Source organism: Phyllostomus hastatus, unplaced genomic scaffold (assembly GCF_019186645.2).
Source record: "Phyllostomus hastatus isolate PE091 unplaced genomic scaffold, TTU_PhHast_1.1 phas_contig_40, whole genome shotgun sequence".
Lineage (NCBI taxonomy): Eukaryota > Metazoa > Chordata > Mammalia > Chiroptera > Phyllostomidae > Phyllostomus > Phyllostomus hastatus.
This window is the reverse complement of record NW_025333872.1, coordinates 93,866,721-93,886,159: the sequence shown is the minus strand read 5'-3', so window position 1 is coordinate 93,886,159 and position 19,439 is coordinate 93,866,721. Positions and strand designations below refer to the sequence as shown.

The 19,439-nt window shown below is 53.0% G+C and overlaps 1 protein-coding gene across 4 annotated transcripts in view; it reads right to left on the bottom strand.

Moving 5' to 3' along the window:
• Positions 1-19,439, bottom strand: part of ZDHHC14 (zinc finger DHHC-type palmitoyltransferase 14) — a 213,432-nt gene that overhangs the window by 87,444 nt on the left and 106,549 nt on the right. For all 4 annotated transcript variants that reach the window (XM_045843155.1, XM_045843153.1, XM_045843156.1 and 1 more), the window contains one exon: positions 4,663-4,823. In XM_045843155.1, coding sequence (XP_045699111.1) covers positions 4,663-4,823 — 161 coding nt within the window. The remainder of the gene's footprint in view (positions 1-4,662; positions 4,824-19,439) is intronic.

The following is a 19,439-nucleotide window of genomic DNA, read 5'->3' as shown; positions in this document are numbered from 1 at the left end:
ATCCCAAACCATCTGCTTCAGTGTCTGATTGTCCCTGAGTGAACTTGAAAAAAAAATTGGGTTTCTGAGACTTAGTTTCCAAGCGGGACTCCAGGGAACCAGGCGAGACCTCCTGGACCCCTGCTGCCACGCTTTGCTGTCTTTTCAGCTGCAACAGAAGTTATTGAGGAAGTTCCTTCAGAAAAGAAGAGGCCTTTCAAGGCACTTGCAACAGACTCTGAGACGCACAGCCTCCTGCTCGCCGCCGCCGCCGCCTCCTCTCCGGGGAAGCTGCAGACGGGGCAGCGGCGCAGGTCCTGGGCGGATCTCTGACAAATCACTCCGCCGGCTGGTTCCCTGCGGCTGCTCGGGGCCTCTATAAGTAGCGGTGTACTACGGCTAATTAGAATTAATAACCCTAATAATGAAAAGTTTCCAACTCTCATTTTTCATTTTCTGGTTACAGCGCATAAAAATAAATGTGCTAGGATTTCGCTGAGACCTCATCTTACGTTCCACACTGGAGAAACACAGGGCAGGACTCCTTGTGCAGTATGAGAGCGCTCTGTCCAACCTCCGCCGCTTACGCCTGTGACTTTGCAGGCCGCTTTTTGTGGGAACCTACGCTTGTGGAAGGCGAGAGAGACCTGGGTGGCAAGGAGGAAGATTCCTCCTTCCAACACGCTCCCGTGCACGGAGCTCACCCCGACAAGAACCTGCAGGAGGTGTGTCATTGTTCCCATTGACAGATCAGAACAAGGCGGGGGTGGCATTTATAAAGTGAATGGCATGCCTAAGGTCACGCAGCTCGAGCGTGGGGAGCCCACCTTCCTCCTCTCTCCCTTCCTCTCTCTTCCTCCCTTTTATTTTTGACAGAGGTGCTGTGGCGTGACTTCCACACCGGAACTGTTATCCACAGTAAGTGGGCAATAGCGTGATTTTTGGTAATTCCTTAGCGGGCACCACCGTCACTGCAATCTGATTTTAGAGCGATTTCATGACTTCGGAAAGCTCTGCCGTGACCGCGGCTGTCCACGCCCACTCCTCCCAGCCCAGGCCAGCCCCCATCTGCTTCCGGTCTCTGAAGACTCGCCCCTTCTGGGCCCTCCATGTAGACAGAACCACACAGACACAATGTGTGGTCTTCTCATCTGGCCTCTTTCCCTCTGCTCGACGTTTTTAAGGTCCACCCACGTTGTAGCGAACGCCGACACTCGGCTCTTCCTTGTTGCTTGGTGGCGTCTCATCTGAGGACACACCACGTGTTTATCGTTCACCAGTGTCCCCACGGATGGACATTGGGGTTGGGGCCAGTTTGGGGCCGTCATGTATACTGTGCATACGAGGACACGTATTTCCATATCTCTTGGACCCATTCCTAGGAAGGGACTTGCTGGGTCACACGGCACCTCTGTGCCCAACCTTGGGAGGCATTCTGAGGACCTGGTTTCCAGGGGGGCTGCCCCGTTTCCCACCCCCACCAGTCAGGCGTGCGGGCTCCAGCTTCTCCATGTGCTCACCAGCATCTGTCTCTGTCGGCCGTTTGGATTAGAGCCGCTCCAGGGGGGTGTGAGGCAGTATCTCACTGTGGTTTTGATTTGCATTTCCCTGGTAACAGAGATGCTGAGCATCTTATGTGCTTATTGGCCACTCAGATCTCTTCTTTGGAAAAGTGTTCAAAGCTTTATCTATTTTTACAAGGGTTGTTGTCTTGTTATTGAGTTGAAAGAGATTATATATTCTAGAGACAACAGCAAGATACTTTACCAGATGCACGGTTTGCAAATATTTTCTCCCACTCTGTGGCGGGTCTTTTCATTTTTGTAGTGTTGTCTTTTGAAGTACTGAGGTTTTCAATTTAATTACATTCAATGCATCGTTATTTTTCCCTTACAGATCATGCTTTTGGTGTCTTATCTAAAAACTCTACGCCTAGCCCAAGGTCGTGAAAACTTTCTCCTATGTTGTCTCCAGCAGTTTCGTAGTTTCAGCTCTTATATTTAGGTCTCTGATCCACTTTGACTTAAATTTTGTATATGGTATGAGGTAAGGATTCAAATTCATCTTTTTACAAATGGACAATCAATTTCTTTACTGGTTATGGGTTTCTTCAGATTTCCTATTTCTTCTTGAGTCTTATTTTTTTTGTCATTGTGGTTTTCTAAGAATTTGTCTTCATCTAAGTTGTCTAATTTGTGCCACAAAGTTAACATCCTTTTTTAATTCCTGCAGGGTTGATGGTGTTGTCCCTGCTTTCATACCTGATTTTGGTCATTTGTCTCTGTCTCTGTCTCTGTCTCTGTCTCTCTCTTTGGGCGGGGGGTGGGGGCAGATGGGTGTTGGCAGGGAGGAGGTGGTACAATTAATTAAGGTTTGTCAACTTTGTCGACCTCAGAGAACTATCTTTTGGTCTCAGTGATCTTCTCTACTTGATTTCACTGATTTCCACTCTCAGCTCTGATACTTCCTCACTACTGCTGGCGCTGAGCTGAGTTGGCTCTTCTCTCTCTAATTTCCCGAGGTGAGAGTTCCCGTTGCCGTTGTTTCCCATTCCCCACTCCGAATCAGGTCAGCCCCGGAGACAGGGAGGCTGCTGGCCGGCCTGCAGGTAGGGCTCCCTCCCCTCGGCGTTCAGGCCGGGGACCTCGCGGCCTCAGGGAGAACGCCACGGACGCCCGCGGCTCTCCTCTGAAGTGCAGTAGTTTTTCACCAATAACCTCTCTGCAGTACAGTCCTATTCCAAGTCCTCAAAGTGACTGGCTCTGACTATCCAGCCCAGTTTTGTCCTTACCCCCTGGGGAGAGGCCATGCGAGCTGGTCATTCCTGCCATGCCGGAGTCCTGCCCTGCAGCCCCGCCCTGCAGCCCCGCCTCTCTCCGCCACAGGCAACGCAGCTGGGTTCCATCCTTCAGGCCCTCTCGTTCTCTCTCTGGGGGGCACGAGGGCAATGCTGGTTACAGAAAAAATACTTACGTTGAAAAATACTGCCCTGAGGTTATCAACTGTGTGCTCTCTCTCTCTCTCTCTATATATATTTTTTAAATGTGCTTTAGTGAACTGCTCACCAGCTTCAGTATTAACAAGGGTGGATGGACACCGCCTCGCAGAACCTGCGTTTCCAACAGAGGACAGAGGACCCAGAGGCACCTTCCCATCCATCCGAGAGGCAGGCAGGCGGACGGCTGGGTCCCAGTCCTGCTGACTCAGCTGAGGCTCCACCGAGGAGGTGGCATGGAGAGCAGGATCACAGAAGGTCAAGGCTGTGACCGACCGGTGTGGGAGCTGGGCTTGGCACACACACCGTGCTCCTCGGGTGGAGGACTGTCGAGCTACTGAGTGCACGCTAATGTGACGTGGACACGGATGAGTGGTGTCTACGGGTCTAGTTCTGTTCCTGGAAGGACACGCTGGGACTGCTCTCCCTCTCTCCCCTCCGACAAGACGGCCTGGAAAGAACGAGGGCTGAGACGCAGGAAACCTGGGTTCCAGGCTCTGGCGCTGCCACTTTCTCCCATGTAACCTCTTCCCCACAAACTCGCTTGGAAAAAGCTATCAAGTTCCATGATAGTTTTTACAAATTATGAATGTGCTATACATGTAAGGCTTAAACGATGAATTAATACCCTGTCTTGAAATGCCAAGATGCAATGACTAAGAAAGAGATGTCTCCCCAGCAGAAGAAGGAGATCTCCCTCCCTCTTCTTCCCTACCTCAGGGCACAAGAAGGCTGCTGCCCATCTGACAACCCACCCTACGTTCCCACAATCAACTCCATCACTGCTCCCCTCCCACGAGACAAGGACGAAGGACGGAGGCAGGTGCTCAGAGAAGGACACAGCTGGGTTTCAGTGTGTGGGGAGGGCCGACCGGAACAGGCACTGTCGTCTAAGGCCCACACTGGTACCTGTGCACACGGGGATCTTTCAGCCAAGCAAGGCGGGGCAGGGAAGCCCAGGGCCCTGGGGGAACAGGCAGAGGACCGTCTCTGTCATCGACATCTCGTGCCCAACCCGGCATTCACAGAGTCATCACTGCCCCTCCGCCACCCCTGCTAGATATCCACGGGCCACACCAAAGCTACACATTCACAAATGCACAGTTTTGGGGGCCAGACAACGCTCTGCTTCTAATTTCATTTCAGTATATATCACAAATATGTGTCTCTGTTATGCCATGATACATGTTATGCCATGTGTCATGGCATAACACATCATAACATGTGATAATGAAATTCTGCGCCCCAGGCTGCATACATAAGACAATGATCCTAGTCGTAGCCTTCCCAGACTCAGACTATGGAGACCAGAGTTCGGCTGCGGCGGTTACAAACGGGAGGGAGAGCAGGCGCCGGTAACCACGGACCTTCACGCCCGACTCGGACACTGGGGTTTCACGGAAACGTCAGGAAGCAGGGCTCAGTGGCCGTGCCCTGGCGGACGGCACCACGAGCCCGCCGCCTCCGCCGTGCCAGCCCCGGGCCTTACCTCTGGCCGCTTTCCATCCCACCTCCTACTCGGCTCATCCTGCGGCAGAGCGAAGGGAGCCTTCGGGGGCTCTGCCCCGGGTCCTCGTCACCATCCAGCGCCCAGGCCCTCTGGCACGGGCACCTCAGCCTGGCCTCCACACCGGGGCTGCGCGCGGGTGGGGAGGGGTCAGAGGCTAAGGGCAGACCTTCGGGGTTACCTATTTGCCTTTCCAGGTCGGCAGCTTCATCAGGCGTGGCTCGCGGGAGGACTCCGGGGTCACTGAAGCTGGTGCGGAGCAGGGTCCCCATCACAAAGAAGAACAGAACGCCACCGACCACGGGGATGGCGGGGGTGAGTTTCACCGCTAGATACGGGCAGCTGCCAACAGGTTGGGCAGGCGGGGGTGGGGGGAGGGGAGAAAGAGAGGAAAGATAACGTCAGTAATCAACAGTGAGCAGACTGTATCTTCCGAGGAGCTGTAGGTTACTTTGGAGAAGCGAAATTAATTTCCATTAAAAATTCATCTGTGCTAAGTAAGCATTTACCTCCGGGGAGGCCTGCCATTCTCTCCTGTGGACAGTGTAACACCCCCTTCCCGGTCACAACCACTCGGGCCCTCGGCCGCCGCAGCGCCACCCTGCCAGGGCGCTGGCGGAGGAATCCCACTCCCCGCCTGCGCGGTCCCGTCGGGGTCCAGATCCTGCACCCTCCGCGCGGAGGAATCCCACGTCCCATCTGCGCGGTCCGTATCCGGGTCCAGAGCCTGCACTCTCCGCGCGGAGAAATCCCATGCCCCGCCAGTGCGGTCCGTGTCGGGGTCCAGAGCCTGCACCCTCCGCGCGGAGAAATCCCACGCCCCATCTGCGCGGTCCGTGTCCGGGTGCAGAGCCTGCACCCTCCGCGCGGAGAAATCCCACGCCCCATCTGCGCGGTCAGTGTCCGGGTGCAGAGCCTGCACCCTCCGCGCGGAGGAATCCCACGCCCCGCCAGTGAGGTCCGTTTCGGGGTCCAGAGCCTGCACCCTCCGCGCGGCAGACACCGCTCGGGAACTTGTTGACCCTCCCGCCCGTCCCTGCAAGAGCATAACAGAAGATGACACGAGCTCAAGGCGGGCCTCTCTTCGCCGGGTCAAACCACCTCGGGCACAAAGTGCTGAGAGCTGCAAGCTCACCCTCCAAAGGCAAAAAAAAAAAAACATTTTTCAGTCTTTTGGAGCGAATCTATTCAAAAGTGGTTCATGAGTTATGGAAGTGCGCTTGCAGGCCAGTTTCCAAAAAGGATCCAAGGGATTTCGGCGGCTGGGAGATGCTGGTCTCACGCTCTTCAAGAAGGCGTCCGGGCTCCCACGGCAGATCCCGGCCCGTGAGCAGACGAGCAGCCCGACTGCGGTGAGTCACGGAGGGGGGCCCTGGGGACACACCAAAGTCTGTGCCAGCAGGGCTCCGGGGACCCAGGGGCCAGGGCACTGTCACTGCCCCTCGCTGCCACAGAGGGGGCGAGAGGCCCAGCGGGAATGAGCTCAAAGCCTGGAGCTGAGTGAAGGGTGGCATCCCCAATGACCATGGTCGACCATCATGGGCCTCGAGGCGCGCACCACGGATCACAGAGTGATAACACACAGAGTGGAAAGCGCCCCGCAGACTGCCCACCGCGTCAGCGACACTGTTCCAGACACCAAGGACAGAACGGGGCCGGAGAAGACAGGCTCGGAAAGCTCCGCTCAAGACGAGGAGGTAACAGGTGCTCGGCTGTGAGGGTATTGGGGGCCGCGCCCCACCCCTGTGCAGGGGAGGCGGTGTCGGGACCCCTGATGGGACAGCAAGGGGAGGTACAGGCCATGAGGACCACGGGCCACGGTCCCCTTTGCCAAGACCAGGGACTGGCATGCTAGAACACCGGTGTTAAGAAGAGGCGAGGCGGCGTGGACGTGGGGGCGCTCACTGGGAGCCGAGGACCAGAGGCCTTGCCTGAGCGCCCTGCTCTGAAGAATCCCAGAGACTCCCCAGCAAGTCTAAGAAGGTGGAGGGGGAGCCCAAACGCGAGGAGGCGGGGTTTCCTGCCCGGCGGGTGGTGGCCTCCAGAAGAATCACGTGATTTAGACAGATGAAGAGGGGCGGCGTTTCTAACATCTCTCTCCTGTCCCCCACATCAGCCACCTGCAGAAATGAACACACACACACACACACACCAACACCATGCCACACTCTGGCTGGACTGCCAGTTGTGACTGCTGTTCACGGGGTTCATGGGGAAAATTAGCAGAAAAAACCGCTAATTGCCATTCCTGCATCAGTGTGACTGACCCGCCCACACTCCCAGACACTTACAGGCCTTTTTAACATCCTCGGAGGGTCTCGCAGGAAAGCGAATTTGGCAAAGACAGCAAGAAGACATAAAGAACTTGCAATGGAAAAATATAGGTGTATGAGTGCCTGACCTAAAGAAATTCCCTTTGCGAGAGGAACCACTTACATTACGAAAAGAACTTTTCAGGTCCAACTAATTTTGCTCTGTGTAACATAAAGAATCACTGCTTTTCCTTGAGTGTTTCAGGCAAATACGAACATAATTAATGCCCTTTAGAAAGATAGGGCTTCCAGCCTTCCTAAAAATTTTATTTTATGATTCTAGGTACTAAGAAGTTTCAAGGTAAATAAGCGTTTAAGGAACTGGCCAATCACACTGATGTGTGCTCCTGGACTTGTAAAGGGACTATTTTCCCATGTTTACGAGTCCTGGCAACGAGAGAGAAGATTTTGAAGGACGTGGCCTAGGGCAGAACTCGCACTTCACCTTGAGACATGCAGAGAATAAAAGACTTGTCAGGAAATGGCCACTTTCCCTTTAGAGATTCAATATAAAGTGACAGCAAGAATCACATTTATACGGCATTGAACTCCGGGTCCTTTTGAGCTGCCTCTCCGCTGTGAGGGACAGTGCAGGGCAGCGGGCCACAGACCCACAGATGGACACCTTTTCAGGGCACGTGTACGGCGTACGGCGGGGGGGCACGTCGGGACCGCGACGTGGAGGCTCTCTGACAAGTGGCTGTTACAGATCAATTGCTTCAGGTCTATTGATTAACTAAATCTCTGTGATATCAGCCTGGTGTTAATATCTAGAGTCTGAAGGAATTCAGACTCTAGGCGATCATTAAAAAGCATCTGCGCCATAAAACATGACATTATCTTTGATAGTCTTGCTGTCAGATGAAAAGCAACCGTACCCTGTGCGAAGCCTTAAAAATGTGCCACAATCAGAAATGAACAGAGTCCACACTGACGGCATAAAATTGACCCAGGCACTGCTAGATTTCAATTCATATACACTAGCCCTAAATTATTATTTTCTTGAGTCTAGAAGAATTTACTCTATATGGCCTTATTTTTTTAATGGTTAGGGAAATGATCGATTGTGTAGAAGAGAATTTTCCAGAATTTAAATTCTGAAATCAACAGAAGAATGCCTGTTTGAACAATGGGAGAGAATAAAATGGGCCAGTGTTCTTCCTCGTTGCCATTACGAATGAGGCTGAACAAGAAACAACTGGCACAGTTGTTCTGCGACAGCACCCAGGGCACAGCTGCACCGTATGCACCAGCCTGAGGGGCGTGACCCACCCAGGGCCCTGGGGCTGTGATTTATTTAGCTCCTTGTGGCTTCTCCAAGGACTGGGGAGGCGGTTTAATAGATGTGAGGTTTTGGTGTTTGCTTTTTTCCCTTTTGGGTCTGAAATGTAACTTGGTTGACCTCAAATCTTGCTTCCGTAGACAAGTTACCGAGTAAGCCAGGTCCTAAACACTTTCTTCTTGACCCGGGTGCACTGCGTGGGGGTGGGGGTGCCGGTGCCGACTTCTCCAGGCCGACTGCACTAGCGTCCTCGCTGCCGCCTCCGCTCCCTCTTCCCACCTCCCATGAAGACGTGCGCTGCCCCTGCTGATGTCTGACGTTGAAATTTCGAGATCAATGTCTTTAACCCAAGGCTTGTGCTCCCCGAAACAGGCTCCCCCGCAGAGACCCAGCACTGTGCTTTAAGTTATTCGCACTTGAGCGTTTATTCATTTCCCCCAGCCCTTCCAGGAAGAGAGGGACAGTCTCCGTGACAAGGGAATGCCTACTCCCCGCCGGGGCGCCTTCTCACTCTGGCCCTGGCCGCCCAGCATGGAGGAATCCCGCGTGGGCCTGAAACTCGGCGATTTCGGCCTCCTTTTCACACCTGATCCTGCCCCTGCGTGAAAACTCCGGCAGGGCTGGGACTTTTCTGGTTGTGAGACAGAGGCCACGGGAAGTCATTCAGTCACGTCGGACGGCGAACAGTCTCGCTTAGGCAACTGAGAGAGTAACCGTCCCAGCCAGTGGTGGCAAGTTCCCACTCAACTTCCAGTTAAGCCGCCACCACCCACCCCTCTGGCCAGGGGCAGTGTCCGGCCCCCGGAGCCTCAGGGTAGAAGGGGCCGCACAGCGCCGACGTGACTGCTCCGTCACAGGTGGCTTTGCGCACCCGGGGCCTGGCAGATGTTTAAATCCGGCTCTGGGTCTGCACGTAGTCCCGAAGCACCCCTTCCCCCGGGCCCAAGTGCACTGCCGCCGGGCACGGTTGCCCTCCCTCCCCCTTCTCACACAGAGCATGGGCAGCCCTCTCCTGGCCCACAGGCTCCCCTTCAGTGTGCCCTAACCGCCCTGCCGGCTCTGTTCCACACGTCTCTGCTCAGGAGCCCACCGTGACCCCCCTCCTCCTGCCAAATTAAGTTTGAAAAGCGCCTTGTCTGGCATCCGTATCCCATCGCCCATACGGGTCTCTCCTCCCCCTCAGCCCCACTGCCCTTCCCTCCGGGGCCAGGCTGACCTCTCGGCCTGCCCAAACGGTCCCCGCCCACCCAGCCCTTGTGTCTGGAAAGCCCTCACACCCCATGTCAGCTCCTTAAAGCCTCTGCAACTTCTAAGGTCCCACAAGATTGTGAAAAGTTGTTCTTGCCTCATCCCCAAGCAGAAGTGACGGCTTCCTCGTCTGAACCTCCATAATATTTTTGTTTCCCCTCCCCGTGGTGCTTGTGGCTCTTTGCGGGGGCCTGCAGGGTGGGAGCGGTTGCCGTCTGTCCACCTGTGAGTGTTTCACAGCACCTGGCGCAACGCGTCATGCCCGGTAGATGTTCTACAAACACCTGTTGAGGAACTCAATGAATGGGGCCTGTTGACTGAGTGACTTTTACTGTCACATGGAAAAGAGGAAATTCTCATCAGCCAAACCCTCAACATCAACAATGCACCTCGTGTCTAGAACTCACTTCTCTGTCTCCTCAACTTTCTAGGTCCTGTGGCTTTCTTCAAACAGGTGCCAAGGACTTGCCCTGTGCAGGAGGCACCCACAGCTGAGTGTGGGAGGAGTGGACTCGCCCTGGTTCCAAGTTGAGTGTGCAAATGGACACATCCCTTAGCATTAACTAGAACCTGTAACCCTTCCGCACGCTCGCATTCTAACGCATGAAACACCTGAGGTTGGTACAACCTCATACAATATGAGGTGCTCTGTGAGTCCCCTATCCTGCGAGTTTCTGTGTGACAAAGAACCATGTTAGTTTCTCCTTGAAATCCTGGACAATGCTCTTCACAAAAGCAGCAGAATTCACGCCCCTAAACAAGCCATGAGATTAGTGCTACCCGGACCCCTTCCAGCCGCTGCTCAGAAAAACAGAGAGGGTCTGCTCTCCTTCCGGCAAAGACTAGCAGGACCCCACCCACGACGGCTCGCTAGACCTCTGAAGGAGGCGAGAGGAGCGGGGAATCTCAGCCGACCCACCTCCGCTGGCAGGGCCTCGTAGCTAGAGCGCTACGAGGAGGAGCGGAGGAAATGCTGAGCCCCAGCTCTGACCACTGCAAACGGCTCCTTTCCATCTCTGAGCACCTGTGCTGGGACCTCCCGCTCGAGTGCCGCCTGTAATGAGGGGCACTCCTTCCCTGAGGTGCTGAACCCTAACACGAGAGGAGGATGCAGCTGCCAAAGCTCTCACGACCCATTAGAGTCCTCCTTCCGTCGGAAGAGCTGTGACCTACAAACAGCCCGGGGCCATGCCTGAAACAGGCAGGGAGCACCTCCAGTCTCCACGAAGTGATGGGAGGAAACATGCAAGAACCTGAGAACATGCATTTTCATAACGTGAAAGGAATGAGCTGTCGTGGCATCAGGCCAAACAGATGCTCATGAGAAGAAAAGCCATTGGGACGGTCCCCTCCTATCATGCCCATCGCTGCAAACTGTGTGACTTCGATAAGACTGGATGCCTATATGCCTGGTCTGAGCCCTCCACCCACGTGCCTTGGAGGTGCAGACAGGGACTCCCAGGTCCCAAGGAGACAGTGCGGCTCTGCCACAGCCTGCAGGGGGAGCTTTCAGTCCCAGTGGCAGTCTGCTCCAACCTTTAGGAGACAATGATTTGTGCTTTAATTTTTACACATGAGACTGTTTTCTGGGTGCTCTATTATCTGAGGCCATGCAGCTAGCGTGTCTTTGTCATTAATCATGACAAAACCACGTTACCATGGAACAGATACTGACATCTCAGAGCCAGTGCTTCCAGTAACTCTGCATTCGCATTTAGAAAACGACTATTGTCACACACACACTGTAATCTGACTTGAAGCTGACTCCTTGGACAAAAATCCTGGGACTACATTAATGTCTTATGCATCTCAGAGAGGAAACCTGGATTTCATTATTGGGTAGCTTGGTCTCTGTTTTCCCACAGGACATTCTTTGGGGGAAGATCAGCTTCACGGAAAAACAAAAACAAAACAATATTAACAAGATGTAGCAGAAACATTAAAGCCAAGTGGCCTTTGGAAGAAAACGTGGAGAATCTCTTTCCATATCAAAACATTTTGAGTCATCTGTTAATATTTTGCCCGCACACGGGGGCACATTCAAAAAAATGCCGTTAACTGTGGCTTAGGACCGTGACCACTAGGCGGCCGAGGCCGGGCATCCCTGCTCCGCCCTGTGCGTGCGGAGGCGCGAGCACGTGAGGCGCGAGCACGTGAGGCGCGAGCACGTGAGTGCCGTTCTGCACGCAGCAGGGCCAGGCAGGCGGCTGCAGTTCACACAGGACGGGGGAGTGGCCTCTCTTCACGGACGCTGCGCCCCTCGAGCGTCTCTGTGTTTCAGAAATCACAAAGTCCATCTATCACTCCACATCTCAGAGTCTGCACCACCACGCATTTCCATAATAAATAGCTAAGGCCAATAATCATAAATAATGCGGGCCACTGACTCACGCGTCTGAGATAATAACAGGGTGGCCGCGTGAAGCAGGGAGGGTGTAGGGCTGCAGTAGAAATGATCCTTTTCCCTCCCGCATGAGTCACTGTAAGATAAATGTATTTTTCATGGATAGGTCGGGACATCAGCATCATTAACTTTATGATTTGTTCCTTAATCACATATGTGGAAATGTAGCATTACAGGGCAAAGATAAGCACATTACTTGGTGACAAATAGAGGGAAAAGGGGGATTTCAGAAAAAACATCCACGCACAATGCTAGAATGGGAAAAGAAAACCCTCAACAGATGATTTCATAAAACTCCTAAGAGTGCCACCCCCCACCGCAAACACCCCATGACAGCACCCAGTGTCTGCACAGCCCCTTCTTGCTAACTGCACATAATGATGAATCGAACAAGATTATGTGGGAGGAGGGAATCTAAATAAATAGAGCCAGGGACCAAAGGGGGAAAATATGCCCTGGCTGGCGTAGCTCAGTGGATTGAGTGCGGGCTGCAAACCAAAGCATCGCAGGTTCGATTCTCAGTCAGGGCACATGCCTGGGTTGCAGGCCACGGCCCCCAGCAACTGCACATTGATGTTTCTCTCTCTCTTTCTCCCTCCCTCCCCTCTCTAAAAATAAATAAATAAATAAAAATATTTTTTAAAATTTAAAAAAGGGGGGGAAGTACAACAAGAGAGAACTGGAAGGAATAACTCCAATGCAGAGAGAAGGGATGGGTAAGAGTAGAACGCCCCTTATGCATCTGTAGCACGTAAAGAGGACTCGCCACGCCATCGGAACGTCCAGAGGCTCATTTTCACAGCCATCACCGTCTGCTCTCTCATCTGACAACTGCAGCTTTTAGGCTCGCCGAGGGACGAAGGCAGCAGAAGGCCACCCTGCCGAGGAGAGGGCCACCCCAAGGAATCTGGCCTGGCCCTGCGGGCCTCCCCAGCCGGGTGCCTACACACCACAGAGATAGCTCCAGGTAACACAGCCCAGTCTTGCCCGAAGCCTGCAGAGCACCTACCTATGGGACAAAGTCAGGGTTGTTATTGTAACTCTGGGGCCCCCAGGCCGCCAGACAGGTCCAGCTGTAGACAGAGAACCTGGGAATCTCTAGCTCAAAATGCAGGCTTCAAGTGAAAGTATTACACAGCCCAGCACACCCATCTACCACGGAGCACGTGCAAGGGCTTGTTAGGGGAAACGGGCGTTTCACAGCTTTTGCCAAATGATTTTGAGTTTGATTCAGAATTCCGGGAAAGCAAAGGCTTCTGGCTAGTGTGTAAACAACAGGAGGATCCCCAGCATTTCTCTGCCTTAAAACGAGCTCTTCGTTCTTGAGTTGTATGAGCTCCTTATACAGTGTGGCCACCAACCCCTTACCGGATACTCGGCTTGCGAATAGATTCCCCCAGCCAGTAGATCGCCCTTTTGTTTTGTTGAGGGTTTCCTCTGCCGTGTAGCAGCTTTTTAGTTTGATGTCATCCCACTTGTTTATTTTTTCTTTTGCTTTCCCTACTTGAGGAGACGTGTCCAAAAAGATATTGCTCAGACTGATGGTAGATAGTTTACTTCTTACGCTTTCTTCTAGGAGTTTTAGGGTTGCAAGCTTTATATTTAAGTCTGCAACCCATTTTGAGTTTATTTTTATATATGGTGTAAGAATGGTTTCGCTTTTTTTTTTTTGCATGTATTTGTCCATTTTTCTCAACACCACTTGTTGAAGAGACTGCCGTTACTCCCGTGTATATTTTTACCTCCTTTGTCATAGATTAAGTGACCATGTAAGTGAGGGTTTCTTTCTGGGGCCTCTATTCTGTTGCACTGATCTATGTGTCTGTTTTCGGGCCAGTACCATACTGTTCTGATGATGACAGCTTTGCCACAGAGTTTGAGATCGGGGAGCATGATACCTCCAATTTCGTTCTTTTCTCCTTTTCATTGAATTTACTGGGGCTGACACTGGTTCACACAATGACACAGGTTTCAGACGCCCAGTTCTACAGCACAACTTTATTCTTCTTTCGAGACTGCTTTGGCTCTTCAGGTGTCTTCTGTGACTTTATAGACATTTTAAGATCATTTGTTGTAGTTCTGAGAAAAAGGACATTGGCATTTTGATAGGAATTGCGCTGAATCCGTAAACTGCTTTGGGTCATGTGATCATACCACTCAGTAACAAAAACAAGTAGATAAACAAACGGGTTGTACCAGCGAAGAGGGGAGACCTCGGCAAGGGCACAGAAGCCTCCCCTGTATTTACTGTTTCCAGGCCTCCAGTGGTTGACGGATGAGCGGTGAGACAGAGTCTGATCGGACATACCCGCGCTGGACGCCACCGTCCAGAGAGGGGTCTCTGCGGGTGGTTGAGTCCCTGCTGCGTCCCCAGCCCCCCGGGCACTGCCTGCTGCAGAGCAGCCCTCGAGAACTCCTTGCTAAACTGAAGTTAATAAAGTCACCAGAGCGCAGGCCTGAGAGGTCGGGGTGCGCACTGTGCGTGGGGACTGTGGGATGATGGACGGGGAAGACCGTCACGCAGATGAAAAACGCACAGAAGCTGTGGGCGGAGCACACGCGCGTGCCGGTGCGCTCCCGAGTTCCGCCGAGGGCGCGCTCCCGTTCCGCCGCGGTGCCCCTCCGCCTGCTGTCCCCCCCAGAAATCCGGAGCAATTAGCCTCCCTTCTTCCTTTGGCAAAAGGACAAAGCATTACCGAGTAAATTTCCCGTTGTGATATTGCCCTAAGATCAAAGAGGAATCGAAGATTTGGTTTTCAACATGCCCATCATCACAGACCTCTTAGCATCAACGATACAGGATGAACGCGAGCTGGAATCGCCGATGGTTCAGGCGGAGACGCACACGAGTCGGGGGAGCAAGGCTGTTTCAGTCATCAACTCACGAAAAAACACGGCATTCACAGCAGAGGCACGGTAACTCGGAAAACAGTGCGCGGTACTTACGTAAAACGGAAATGCGATGCCTTTGACTAGAGGAGCGAAAGCCTCCACAGGTATCTCAGACGATGATGTTCTGTCTCCCACGAGGAGAGAAATGAAAACACAACAGAGCAGCCTCAGGAGCTGGTGTTTGAGAGGGAAGTGAACTCAATAACTAGGTCCTCCAAGGGTTTCTGGACGCTGGGCTGCAGGGGAGGGCTGCTGATTTAATTTTCCCTTCTCAGCATTCACAAACAGATGATTCCTTTCTCCCCACCCAGAACACTGCCCGTGGTACTACTGCCTATTGTCCTTCGTGAAGTGCGCTTGCCCTACAAAATGCCGAAGGCACTCCTCTCCCCGGAGGGGGGGAGGACTCCACCAGGAAATTACCCAGCCCCTGGAGGCAAGGTCAGAACACACAGCGGCAGGGGGAGTCCACCCTGGCTGGACACGTAGGTGTGGGCCCACGGTGTTTCAAGTAGCAGGGAGTAGGCGGGGAGATGGCAGGGAGAGGCGGAAACTTTCCCTTTTTTGACCGGGAACCTAGGTTTCGAGCAGTTTCACGTGTAACACTTCCTGCGTTCTCTACAAAAGGTCCAGGACCTTGGTATTCCTGAGACCGTTCACTGGCGGGGACACTAAGCCCTAAGACTTAGGCTCACTGATCCAGGGGCGTCAACCTCATGTTCGCCGGGGGCCACATCAGCCTCGCGGTTGTCTTCAAAGGGTTGAAGGTAATTTCTGGGAGTCGAAATTACATAACCCTAATTACCTAACCCTAGCCCTAACCCTAACCCTAGCCCTAGCCCTAACCCTAGGGTAATTACCCGAAGGTAACTTCTAGGAGTTGAAATTACATTCAGCCCTTTGAAGGCAACCGTGAGGCTGATGTGGCCCCCGGTGAAAATGAGTTTGACACCCCTGCTCTAATCTGATGGAGGAGGCCCCGCTGGTCAGTTGCAGAACCAGAAGTTGGATCAGATGACTGGTCCTAAGAGCCTGCGTGCCCATGACACATGATCTCAGCTGTCCCACAGAAAAGCCTGTGTCTGATTGGCGCTCTCTCCGTTTTCTTGGTAGAACATAGTAACCCTTGCATCTCCTTTTTATCATGATCTCAATGACCATCATCATATGTAACTAAGAGCCCCTGGAAAACCCCACCCTTGATTCAGCCCGATGGCACCTCGCCCAGTTTGGGGAGAAGACAGGCTCGGGAGCCACGGTGACAGCCCCTTGCAGTGACGCACGGCCAGCAGATGGGCAGGAAAGGGACCGATTCGTGGACCTGCCAAAAAGACAGCTAAGTGCAGGATCCTGACTGCTGGGAGCATGGACCGAAGCCCAGCTCCCACACAAGGCGGCTGCTGACCATGGGAAGCCACGGCCACCATCGCGTGGGACACACGGGAAGGGGCGCAGGCCACAGTGTGGCTTCTGCACCTCCGGGGACACACAGGGTCTTCCGCTGCTCAGCAGCCCTGAGCCTGAGTTCAGACTCATCAGCTCCGAAGGTAAGAACATTCCTCTCGGGCTCTGCTTCCCAGTTCCACCTGATGAAGAGCAAGCTCCGTGATTTCCACACACAACAGTGTGTGGGTCCCCAGGGGCCCGGCAACCAAGCTCTGACCCCGAACGGTGAAGACTGCTCCTGCGATTTCAAAATGTGTCCAGGCCACACAGACAGTCTTCATGGCCTGCTTCAGCCCCGCGGGGATTCGGGCAGGTATAAAGCTAAAGCAGATCACTCATTTGTGGAAAAGGAGAAGCTTCCTAAAATTCCCGGGGTTGGCCCTAGGAATAACGTGCCTCCCGTGGGAAGAGGGCAGGGCGGGCAGGGTGGCCAGCGCGGGAGCGAACAGACCGCGCGATGTGCTCTGCCAGGCAGGCGGGACGCGGCGCCTCCGGAGAGGACAGGTGGCGGGCACCAGGTAACACCGGGAAGTCCGAGTGTTCTTGCCAAATGTGACTAAGTACAATGATACCCTTTTTATGAAACTCCCAGAACTCGCTGCGAAAAAACTGAAGAAGACCCCCGTGTGGTTGACCAAATGCATGCTCTCGCCACCCCCCTCACCCGGCTGTACTTTTCAAGTATATTTTCTGTGGTTAAACTCTCATATTGTCTCTTCGGTTTTCTTTGAAGCCACACCGTTCTGAGATAGATAAACATCTCCTTGGTTCGTTTTCAAACAGAACAGGGTTCCCGAGGGCTGCCCAGTGGCCAAGAAGACTGTTAGTTAAAATTCAAAAAGAGGAGGTCAAAGGGCAAAATAATAATCATCAGTTCTGGGGAAATTACAGAAACAGCCGTACGGGGTAGGGTGGGGCAGCCCATCACAATTAGTGAGCGATCCCCAACAGGGATTCCGGCAGAGGAAGTCAGGCCCGGCTCTCCCGGTGGAATTTTTGGATGGCGTTACTGCCATGATGCACCCATGAGCGCTGCCGCATCCCCGGAAATTTGCCAAGCAGATGGCCAGGCTGGAGCGTGCCCTGGGGAGCTGGAGCGGCACCCAGAGAGGGAAACCAGTCGGAAGGCAGCTCGGACCCGGGCCTCAGTCACCTGGGGATGGGCCTCCTGGTCTGGTTGGTTTAAGCAGCAGAATTAGTGCGCCCAGAACTGTCAAGTTCTGAGGGTGGTCTTTCACGTTTCCAGAGACAATCGCCTGAGAGGGCTGTCACGTGCCTGCCAATCATCACTTCACGTCTCAGGCCCTTGTGAGACTTGATGGTGTCAAAACACAGAGGTCCACCAAGCAGGGCTGACGACAAAGATGAAGAGGAAGACAATGAAGAAGAAGAAAGAAGAAGGAAGAAGAAGAAGAGGAGGAGGAAGAAGAGGAGGAAGAAGCAGAGGAGGAGGAATCGGAGGAAAAGGGGAAGGGAGAGGAGGAGGAGGAAGAGGAAGAAGAGGAGGAGGAATCGGAGGAAGAGGGGAAGGGGGAGGAAGAGAAGGAAGAGGAGGAGGAGGAGGAAGAGAAGGAGGAGAAGGAAGAAGACAATGATAACGAAGGCTCTAACCTTCTTTTTCAGTGCTCTAGCTCAGAGGCAAGATCTTATGTATGTAGTGCTCGTTTTATTCTGCACAGTTCTAGAAGACTTGTTCAACCAGATTTCCACCCGTTTGGCTTCTGACTCCTTCTTCCGTCGAGGGATGCAGGCCCGCTGAATCTGGGGGGTGCATCCAGAGGGCCACCAGGAGGAGTCCCACGGTGTTGTGGGAAGACCTTAGACAGGGGAGTCACACCAGCTGCCTTCAAATCTCCAGTCTGGCACTGGGTCTGTGGGCTGGAGAGCCCTGCCCTCGGGGGTGTTCATGGAAGCCTCATTACACAGGCATTACTGTTCACCCTCCAGCCCCGCCCCTCCTTGACGTCAAGGTGGGGGTGGGACTGAAAGCCCCAACCCTCCAATCACACGTTTGGCTCTCCTGGTGACCAGCCCCACCTCCCACTTAGGTGCTTTCCAAAGTCGCCTCTTTAACTAACAAAAGACACCTTTGTTCCTCTCATCACTGAGGAAATTCCAAGGGTTTGGGAAGCGGTGAGCCAGGAACCGTGGACCAAGGCCAAATACACATTTCTTTCTATACATCACAGTTTCACAGCACGGCAGGCAGCCTCCTGATGGCTCCGGGGTCCCCACCCCCAAGCATTCACAGTCACCTTGGGGGGTGGGGTGCTGACCCTAGTGACCTGCTTCTAGAAAATGGCAAAAAATAATGGGGTATTACTTCCAAAACTAGATTACAAAAAAATAGCAACTGCCCTCTGGCTTTCCCTCGCTTGCTGGCTCTCTCAGAAGTCTGCTGTCATGCTGTGAACTGTCCTATGGAGAGGCTCATGTGACAAAGCTCATGACAGTGGCCTCTGGCCAACAGGCTCCTGATGAGTGAGCTCAGAAGCCTTGAGGTGACAGCTGCCTCAGCCCTCCTTTGATTGCTGTGCCCCGTGGGACACTCTGAGCCAGGAGACGCAGCTAGGCTGCACTAGATTTCTGACCCAGAAACAGGAGATAATAAAAGTGTGTCGTTTTAAGCTGCTCAATGCTGGGATAATTTGTTACACAGCAACAGCTCACTAGCACAGTGGCTCGGGCAGGCACAGACTACATTTGGAAATGACATGTCCATATTCTATCTGTGACTTGCTCCGACTAGCCAGGTGGTATGAAGGGATCCTTCTGGATGGAAGGAGAACCTGCAAATGATTCGTCTGGGCTCTGTCTCTAATTAACATAAGCCTGGGTTACCTCTCCACGGGCCAAATGGCTGTGTTCGAGGCAATGTGAAACTTTTATAGAAACAATAACCAAGGCAATCTGACTTCTTAATATGTAAAGAGAGATTTATACGGAACTAATAAGGAAAGGGAACACATATGCTTATGCTCAACCACATGCCATGGAAGAAGCCTTAAAGTGAAACCAGGGAGCTGGAAAACGGCCACCTCTTAAAAAAACTTGAAATAAACAGAAGTTAATAAAGTGAGCACAAATAAACTGTTCTGGCATTTCCTAAAGATCCTCTATTCACCCACTGCATTTCTTTAATCCTGGGCGAGGTACCACCAGACATCTCCCCTGCCCCACCTTTTTATTTCCTGAGAAAATACTGCCACCTTTTATATCAAATGGTAAGAGGAAAACGTTTACCAGTGAGCCTTAGTGTCTGAGCGAGTTCAAAGGATATTCCTTCTGGAATCAGGCTGCGCCCATGCTCGTGCTTCTGTGGCTTAACGCCGTTGTGAGTGGCATCAAAAGTACACTCAGAAGTCTCTGTGGAG